At 47.1% G+C, this 10,247-nt stretch overlaps 1 protein-coding gene across 1 annotated transcript; it reads right to left on the reverse strand.

The window, feature by feature from the left end:
* Positions 1 to 457: 457 nt before the first annotated feature.
* Positions 458 to 10,234, reverse strand: PPIH (peptidylprolyl isomerase H). The gene is made up of 10 exons (XM_075114206.1): positions 10,139 to 10,234; positions 9,612 to 9,676; positions 8,879 to 8,902; positions 8,316 to 8,360; positions 7,836 to 7,878; positions 5,935 to 6,027; positions 4,289 to 4,376; positions 3,475 to 3,515; positions 2,255 to 2,343; positions 458 to 645 (listed from the first exon to the last, which is right to left on the reverse strand). The coding sequence occupies exons 1-9, from the start codon at positions 10,202 to 10,204 to the stop codon at positions 2,275 to 2,277; spliced, it is 534 nt and encodes a 177-aa protein (XP_074970307.1). The 5' UTR covers positions 10,205 to 10,234; the 3' UTR covers positions 458 to 645; positions 2,255 to 2,274.
* Between the last annotated feature and the right edge of the window lie 13 nt (positions 10,235 to 10,247).

Below are 10,247 nucleotides of genomic sequence, written 5' to 3' on the forward strand. Positions count from 1 at the left end.
GTAGCACCCAGGTAAACGCCTTGAACACCCACGGCATATAACAGCCTGATGGCCTAGTGCCACGATGTGCCGGGGAGGTTTTACAAACACTCATTTACAACATACCTCACCTCACAGCCCAGGAAACTCATGGTGATGGAAGCCTGTGCCATACCAGTTTTCTTCAATAAGGCTGCACCTTTAGAAAGGTTCTGGAGATGCCCAAGACGCCAAGAACATCTCTGCCAGGCAGCCTTATTTACCTGCCAAGTAAAGGAGCTGGTGGAGCACAGCGCTGCCGCGATCCTTTCACTCCTTTCCCATTTTCCAAATGCCCAGCAGCAATGCCCCTCAATACGACACACCGTAAACGGTCCCTGCTGAACCAGCTAGGGATAACACACGTTGCTAAAGATGCTATGGTCCTTCTCACCTGACGACTCTGTTCCCAAGCATGTTAACTGATGTGCACTGCACACATATTTAACAAAATTCTTTATTTACATTTCAAAACATAAAAAAAATTAGATGCCAATTATTAAATAATTTCAGAAGAACATCAAGAGCACAGATCTGGCCTATGGAGAAGACTGGGGTGGTGGTGGGAACTGGCTCGAGTTGGAACTGCATGGAGCCAGCACAGGCCTAACCACCGGCGAAGGAGCACTGGAACAAAGGAGAAGAAACAGGTCTGAAATGCTGGAACAGCCATTCCCAACTCATCCTGCAACAGCAGGACTGTGCAGTGACACTGGGTGCCGCTACAGTGGTATTTAAGTCAGTGCCACTTGCTGCATGCACTAGTCCTCCCAAGTCTCCATGCCAGGCACCTACATCTACCTCTGAACTTAAAACCAACAGTGCCTGTTTCTCCTGGCTGATTTTAAAGCATCTTGACAAGTAACAGATTTAGCTGTCTAAACTTGGGTAAGACAAATGCCGTTCTTGTCTACAGGCAGCTGAGAGGCAGCAGGGTGCAGAAAGGCAGTTCCTAAGACATGGCTGCGAAGCAAACAAGGAGGCACCAGCCTCATACCTAGAAATGAAAAGCTTCCAGTCTCAAGTTGGATGTTGGTCAGAGATCACGCACTCCAAACTGAAATGATCAACAAGTCTAGGCCTGAGGACAACCCTAAAGGAGACCCGACCCATCAGCATGGGTCTGCCCACCTGCAACAAAGCCTGTTAACAAGGGCATTCCTATTTCAAAAGCCTATAAATGCCACCAGAAGTACCAGGGAAATGAAAGAATGATTACATTCCATGTTGTCACTTCATCAAATAGGAGGAGCTCCCAAGACTCTGAAGCACTGCAGGTCCGAAAGACTATTATGGAACCGGGGACGTGTCATCGTGAGTAATTCCAAGTGTCTTTGGAAATCATTTAACGGAAGGTCAAAAACTGTGGGGATTTGCTTTTATCAGTGCCCACCCGCCTGCTGAAATTTGAAAAATCAGCAACCAAAAGGCTAAAACAGCAGATTTTTGACAAGCTGCAGCCTGACACATTGAAATCTAGACAGATTTGTTTAAATGCTTGTGTTTTTTACAGTGGAGTGGGCGGACAAATGGAAACACAATACTGTACATTAGCTGGAGCTCTGTCTTGAGCCTATTGGTTTAACCAAAATGAAGCCTGAATTATAGTAAATGCTGGAAACGTCTCCCTTCAGATGAGGACAGTGGTATCTTTTTTCAAGTTAAGGTAAGACTATGTAACATGGTAATTCCTTGGCCCTTCAGTGGTGGCAGTCCTATGGCTGTACTGAGCAAGGAGGCTCAAGTCCTCTGTTTCTCATCTTCTTTTCTGGATTCCGGCCTACCCCACACATGGATGCTCTGCTTTCCGTAGCAATTGGAAAGTTCACCAATCTGCAGGTCACAGTGAAGCCCCCCACCCCCTAGACTGCCTGGGTAATACCAGCTGGATTCCTGTTGCAGTTTCCTTTCATCCACTGGTTTCTAAAGCCAAGGCTTCAAGGCAGCCTAACCCCATCCATGGCACAGCTCCCACAACCCCATCTTCCCCTTGATTGCAGCTGCAAAATCTTATCCCTCTAGCACTGTCTTTGATGCTCACGTAGCTCGGAGGGAAGCCAGTTCAGGGTATTGAGCTGGCAAAAAACTAATGCTGTTGGAGAGGCATTTTCTGGTGTTTCACTGAGCTGAGTCAGCTCTCTGCAGACTCGAATGTGAAAATAAGTCAAGAGAAAAGTAAGGAGCAGAGCAGCCCACAGTTCCATTGCACTGGGTGCCTGTGAAGACGGAGACTTACCACATTTCTGTTTCATTGCTTTACATTTCCCCACACTGAGAGATCACAACTGGCAGCTTGGGTTTGTTATTTGGACCCGTAGGCACATTCTGGGGACAAACAAATATATTACATTAAACCTTATAAAAGCACAACAAATCCAGTGAGTGACAGGTTCTCAAAGACTGGCTAAGAGGTGTCTGCACAACATCAGGAACATCAGGGAAACCTAGACACAGCTCTGAGTAACACAGAGCAAAACTGGAGAGCTCCTCAGGAGATACAGCGGGCATCATGTCACTTGAGGCTGCTCTGGCTTAAATCCTTAAAGTTACTAATTACAGCTGCAACATGCAAAGCAAAATCGTATTTGTACAGAAGGCAAATCCAAATAAGAGATAGGCACAAAGCAACCCTCATTCTGAACCTCATTCTGCTGGACTCAGCTGTTCTTTCATGAGTCTCTTACTTATTTCCTTTAATTTGCCCCTTGCTGCAGTGACGCGCACCACAGCCCTTCCATCAGTGCTTTTGGTGAAGAGGATGGATTATAACGCGACCTTTTCTCAACACCTAACAGCTGTCAGCTGTTTCTGCCCCACTTTTTGGATTCACTTATGGCAGATGCCCTTGCGCACATTATCCGATATGTCTGCCACGAACTCAGCATCATCTGTCTTGAAGAACTCACTGCTGTTTGTCAGATCTACTCATGACCCTGCCGTGACACCCAGTCACAACGTTGGTAGCAACCACCACCCCTGACTATATTTATCTTCAGCTTCTGGAAGCTCGTCAAAAGATTAGTTTAATTTTTCTTATTAAACATGCTGATCACAGATCAGCAGAACTGATGAGTTGGCATCCGCTGAATAATCCCAGGCAATAAGTGATCTGCTTTACACTCCTGTCTGAGTTGCTGATGGAACAGCTTTTCTATTTGGCTTCCTGAACAAATGCAGAGCATTGCAAATAAAGCCACAAGAACACAATCCCCACTCAAAGACTAACCAGCAACCGTGAGAGCACAGCATTTCTAAGGTCAATCTATATGGCAGCCTTTGCCTCAACAGATTTCCTGCTATTTTATAATGGTGACAACCAATAATACCAGTTATCAACACTGGTATTCCCTGGTATCCTGTAAACAGACAGCAGGAGAGAACAGAACAACCCTTGTTAACCTTCTATGTGACTTTCCAACGTCAACACTCACAGAGAAATAGGTGATTTCAACTTACTTCGATTTTTCTCATGACCAACAGCCCATCGACAATTTTACCTAGAATAAGAAAATATATCCACTTCAGTATGTCCAGTTTTCACCTTTGCTCCCCCCAACTCATCACAGGTACGTGCATTTTTGTTCCTCCTGAAAAGTCTTGCGCAGTGTACGGCTATTGGGCACTCTGAACTGGTGAAGGAAACAATCCCTCTTAGAACATTTCCCACTTTCAGAACAGATTAAGTGCATTTTCCCAACGCAGGGATGGCACGTGTAGGTATCTAGGTTTTGAGACATACTGCCACCAGCTGAGCTAAAATAAAGCATGAACTACCTTTCTATCAACACCACCTTTGTAATGATGCAAACCGGCTATGAACAATATCAGTGTTACTGAAGAACTGGAGGAAGCAGTAAGTAGCACATCAGCTTAAAGGCTGGCCTCGAAATCCTACAGCTCAAGTGGCAGTACGTGAAAAGTTAGATGTGGTTTCATAGAATTACTGTCTAACTCTGCTGAAGGCTCAGTCCTCTCTGGTAGTGGAAAATAAAGGCATCCCTTCACTCATCTGTCTGTCCCTTCTGCACTGGCACAAGGATTTAGGTAGTAGCATGATACACTGATGAAGGAACTGATCTGGATTAAAGCTAACCTGGGAAAAAAATGTTTCATTTCAATACTGATCCATCTCAGCACCTGGCTGCACAGATACCTCCACTAGCACAAGTGAGGGAGGAAGAACAAGCGATCCACGGCTGTTTATTTTAGCAGCTGCACCACAGGGATCGTCCCTGAGCTGGTACGCCAGGCCTCTGCTGCAGGTACTCACCGAACACGACGTGTTTTCCATCCAACCAGTCGCATTTGGAGCACGTAATGAAAAACTGACAGCCATTGGTACTGGGACCACTGTTTGCCTGAGGGTTGAGAATGGCAAAATATGAAAAATGTACAAATTGGGACTTCCCAAAACTGAAGGCAGATGCACCTCACATAGGAAAGAGCTGTCGCTTTAGACCTAGCCTAGCTTATATTTAGCTTATTGCTACACAAACCAAAGGAAGCAAGATACACGTCTGCAGGAGGGTACCCTGTGCTGGGACGTGGCACGCCACCAAGTCTGGTCGTGCCAGTGTGCGCAAGAGCCACGCTACCAACTTTTATTATACTTCTATGAAGGCACGTTCCGCACAAGACTGTGCGGAAATCTGGGCCCTAGAGCATGCCCCGAAAAAAGGCTAGAATTTTTGGTGACGAGTACTTACTGCTGCAGTATTGTCCTGGGGAAAACCGAAAGCCAGGAACCAGAGCAGAAAAAAAAAGAAGCTGATATCTGCTATTTCGAAGGTTTCCTCAGAATAAAAAAAACCCCACAGGTGTCTTTTCTGATGATTAGGACGAGAAAGGTAACAATCATATTGCCACAAGGATCACACGAACAGTGTCACGCAGATGTGAAATTTAATTCACACCCAAGTACAACACCCAGAGCATTTGCGCTCCAAGAAAAACATCTCCACAACACTTAAGTCCATTTCAATTTTTCAAAGCTCTTTTAACAGCCAGGAGGTACTAAAGCATGTTTCCGTGCTGGCAAGTGAACTGGGCAAGTTCTGCAGCTGCAGGACTGCACAGGACATGGTCACATCGGATCTTTTACTTATTGCTAGCCAGCTTCAGAAGGATCCAGCTGGGATGGACCATGGTTTGGCCCAGCAGAACAACTCCAGAGCCACGCCACTTTAACACAAAACTGGCAATACCAGCATAGGATCCCTTCCCCCATGCTACAGTACACTGTTTGCTTAGCTGTGTCGTGCCACCTCTTTTTGGGCCATGTTTTGAGCCAGACGAATAACTAATCCAAACGGTAAATGCCCAAAGCAACTGGTTTTAAGGACAGGGCAGCTGAAAGTTCTGGGGAAGAAGCAGTTGTTGATAGGGACACGCTGAAGCACTGGCTCCGCTTGATTTCTACTGCAAAAGTCAGTGTATTGTTCCTACCAGACAACATGCAATGGTTGCAGTTTTTCCTACAATGTTGAACAGGAAGCATACGTTATAAAAGATACCATGGTAACACTGCTATGGCTTTGAAACTCCCAAATCTCTGTGTTTCATCCTTGCTGAGGTCAGTGTTTGATAACAGCATCAGGGAAGAAAAGACACCACCACTTGCCACCGTATGAAAACTCTAAGAATCAAGCTATACTGAAAGGTGGTCAAACAAAGCCTGCCCCAGCACTCCAACAGGTAAAAAAAGAAAGGATGCTGCAGGATCAGGACTTTTGTGTTACTCAACACATTAACCCATGAGCAGCCTTCTGACTAGTAGTTACAAAGCAGGTCTTTTGGACCTTGTATCTAATGGTGGAGATTTCTCTTGTCTGGCAGATAATTTATACACTAAGGAAAAGGGCACAGAGAAAGTACCAAAAGCTTTTCAGTCTTATAGCATCATTATTTTATACTCACCATAGAGAGCAGCCCAGGAGCAGAGTGTTTCAGCTTGAAGTTTTCATCTGCAAAAGGACCCCTATATATACTGGCTACGCCAGTGCCGTCTCCCTGTGTGAGACAGGTGCCCAGTCAGCCACAGCATTTGTTCTGTAGCAACTGCTACAAAACAATTCAATTTAAAAATTAAATTTAAAATCCCAAGGCAAAAGGACAGGGTTAAACTCAGCCCAGAATGGATGCTGTACTGCCATTTATGTACACCAGCACCAAACACATTCAGTGTTTAATTTCTGAAGAGAAACAGCAACTGGTTTCTAACTACATAGTACATTGTTTGCCATCTGTTGGCAGAAACCTGTGGAGATCATAAGGACTAAGTCCAAGCCTCCCAGAGTGAGATGCAGGCTATAGGTTGCTTGGTATCAACGCACCTGGACTTGGCAGGGAAAAGGGAGGGGACGCAGAAGCATGGGCTGGTGTGACAAGGAAAGCAGAAGTGGTTGTATCGAAGAAGTTGGCTGATGGCATGCTTACTTCACCTTATTTTCTATGACTTTCCTGGAAACAGGGAAGTGATCTCTCTGATTAGCAAGGACAGTTTCTAAAATACAGTTTCTACTTTTTGCTGTCCTTTCTACCAAGTTGAGACATTTTGTACTTACTACAAGCCTTAGCGCTCAGATCTCAAGACACTTGTAAAATAAAGCAGCGTGGCCCGTAACAGCTGCAGAGTGCAAGCTTTGACTTCTAATGAGTTTATAACTTTGCAGAAGGCTGACGCACGGTTCACATACGACACAGAGCTTGTGGGACTGCTGAAAAGCCACCCTGCTCTTTGGTCCAGCATTGCAGAGCCACTCCTGTATGCTGCCAACAGGATTGAGCAGGGACCCTTCAGTAGAACAGTGTTAAAGATGCTGCAGTGAGGAACCCTTCACGGAAAGCTGCAGCAGCAGGGCAGACAGGTACCTCTGGCACGGTCAGTTAAATCTACTATTCTGACAGTAATTTCCCTTTCTGTGTGGATTCTCCCTTTCTGTGCCACTTCAGCCTGACTTCTGCCTTGCTGCAACCTGTCTCCCTTCATTGCCTTTCTACTTAACGTATACTTTCTTAACAGGCAAATAAGATGCCAGTAATACACTATGTGCAGCTCCACATATTTTGCTCTGCCCTTGCTTCTCTTCCTCCTCTTCTCTGTGGTTTACTCAAACTGTCGGCTCTGAGGTGGGAACATATATCCTACCTTAGTGGTCAATGTGCAGTCAGTTCTGTCAGTGACTTTCATGCAACCAAGTTTTAGAAATTTTGTATTAAAAAAGGCTTTATCATCCCCCTCATATTCCAAAACACTTCCAGAAATGAAATAATTTTACTGGGTCCTAGGACAGTGAAGAGACCCACCAGTCCTCCAGCCTTCCCCATATATTCTGGAGCACAACCACTGCTGCAGTAAAAAGTCTTTTCTGCCTTGAGACAATTCACTACCAGAAAGTTAGTTTTGATTTAAACTCTCTCTTGCACTAGATGCTTGGTTCTGTAGTTAGGGTTTCTCTCCTCAAACCCAGTAGAAATTTCCAGGGTTTCTTGTTTGCAGGGGCAGATGGGAGAAGAACCACAAGGTAAAAAAAAAAAGCTCTGCAAGTTTGAAAAGCCTCTAGCTGCACTGCCATGTTTGTTTTTAGAGAAGAAATATTTGGGGAAGGAGAAGGTATGTTCACCCAAGGCTCCAGATTTGTTTTCAAGTCATATAATCTATTGCAGTAAGATAGCAGCAATGCTACGAGGAAACCTCCAGTTACTGCTAGGTACCTCAGAAGAGAGCCAACACATCCCATGTATCAGCATGGACCCTTGGAAACAGTTGCATATTATACCGTGTGGGAAAAGTACAAAAGGAATATAGAAGTACATACGTTTACAAAGTCACCTCCTTGGATCATGAAATCCTTTATTACCCTAAAGAAGTGAAACAATACTTAGTTCTCAGCAGACAAATGCCTCAAGAAGCTTAATATGTGGTAAAAAGTTCTGCCTCACAGCACAACGGAAGTTATCAGGGCCTATGAATGCTACAGTCTAAAATCTACAACAAATATTAACAACTGGTTGCTATCAGGTGATTTGGGACCCATTGCTGTTCGACCAGGGACAGCGATTTGGTGACAAATGCCAGGAAGTGCTCTTTGACCTGGCACACCAGAACAGGGGGGTCACTCCCAGTGATCCCAGCATACAGATCTGACAGCACCCCCAAATCCCCCAAAGCTACAGAAGGACGGGATTAGCTGTGACCTACAAACGCCTCCTTGGCCAATAATGCCTTGAGGGATGCCTCAAAACCACATCTAGCTCAGACTCCTATTTAAGTGCCTAAACAAAAGCAGAAGAATTACCTGTGGAAAGTGCTTCCTTTATAACCTATAGGGACACCATCTTTCCTGCAAGGAAAAAAGAAGGAAAATCATTGCAGCTCACTGGATATTCCAACACAACCCCCGCCCAGGAGTTCAGACTCCCAAAGAGCTGCCCTATACGACGTTAGTAGCCGCCTTGATATACAGCCAGCAACCCACCTGCTGGGGCCTGGCTCTGTGAGCTGCTGCTATCAGAGGCTAAGGCAAACCTCAAGTGGGCTCTGCATGCTAAATGACAGTTCCCTACAACATCTATCCCATCATCTTAATGGGATCCCACTGCAATTTGCAGCATGAGCAGGTGGGATTTGCAGACAAGGCTTTTTAGAGCAACCTGAGCATGAACAAAGTCATGCCCAAAAGGAGAATTTTGCCATCTCTGTGACCAACTGAGCCCGTCGCAATTTCATCAGAGCAGGCTTCTGTAACTCTCCTGTTTTGTACTGGTATAGTAAGAAAAACTTCCGAGCGAGCCTTCTTCCTACTCACCCAGCCCTGTTTCCCTGAGTAGGCTACTTAAAAGGACACTATAACCCACTTACCTGAATTCACCCGTACAAAACTGCCTGGAAAACAAACAAGAGCAGAGCGTGAGCCGCATTTGAGCTCCGAGGACACAGAGAACTGCATTCAGCAAACATGCACTGGCTGTTGTGAAAGACTTTCCTTACTGCATCAGGGATATCCCCAGTGAAATGGGAACCAGCAGTAACTCTCCCCCACCTCCACTTCAAAACAGACTTGAGCATATGGTTTAGTGGTGGACTTGGCAGCGGTAGGTTAGTGGTTGGACTCAATGATCTTAAGCGTCTTTTCCAACCTTAACGAATCTATGATTCTGCACTTTCTGCAGTTGAGGAGGTCAGATATTCAATACTGAGGTGTGCGCAACCGAACACGGAGCAAGCACTGTATTTCACAGGGAACAGGGTATATTCATTTGTCCTGTGGAAGTGGGATGTTCACGTGGTATGTCCTTCAGCCAGTGGCAGAGAACCCTAATGTGACATTAAGGTATTGCCTTTTATAAAGGAGTGTACCAGAAACTCTGCAGAGGGAGCGGAGAGGGAATGGTATCCTTCACTTTCCAGCCAGGTGGGCTCCCCTGAGGGATCAGGATGCTGCATGGTCACACCTCGCTGGGAACCGAGAGAGGAGCAGAGCAAGTGCAGAAGTTCAGGGTGGGGGCAGGCTGCCACCAGAGGCGTTCCTGCACCATAAAGCCTTTGCAGCCCAGGTTCCAGCTGAGCCACAGGAATGCCAGCTGCTCTTTACCTGAAGTTCTCTGCCGTTTTGGGTACAACATCGGCAAACAGCTCAATCTTCATGCGGCCGACCTCCTGGAGAGACGGTGGCCAGATCAGTCTTCTGGGCCCTGCTCACACACAGCAGCCCCCCCTGCCTCAGCACCCGGGAACTCCCACAAATTCAGCCTCCTGCTGGACCCCCCGTCCCAGCAAGCCCCCTCGTGATGCAATCCCGCTCCCCTACACCCCTCCCTGCAGCACCGCTACAAGCCCTTCCAGCGCACCCTGCATCCCCCTCCCGCGGCCTCCCTGCAAGCGCGCTCAGTTGCGCCCCGCAAGACCCACAAAGAACCTGTGATCCCCCAGCGCACCTCCACCTCCCCCCTCAGCGCTCCTTCACCCTAGTTAACGCCTGCAAGCCCGGCCCCCCCCGCCGTCGGCCGCCCCCTGGGTGCCCCCTCAGCCTCTCCCCACGCCGGTACACCCCCACAGCCCGCGGTGCTCCGCCGTCGGGGCCCGGGAGCGGCGCGGCGGGTCCGGGGCACGCCCGCCTACCTGCCCGCCGATGGTGACATCGAAGAAGACCACGGGGTTGTTGGGGTTGGACGCCAGCACCGCCATTGCGGCCCCTTCTCCCGGAAGCGGAAATGGCACCGGAAGCGGA

The sequence above is a fragment of the Phalacrocorax aristotelis genome, chromosome 19 (assembly GCF_949628215.1).
Source record: "Phalacrocorax aristotelis chromosome 19, bGulAri2.1, whole genome shotgun sequence".
Classification (NCBI taxonomy): domain Eukaryota; kingdom Metazoa; phylum Chordata; class Aves; order Suliformes; family Phalacrocoracidae; genus Phalacrocorax; species Phalacrocorax aristotelis.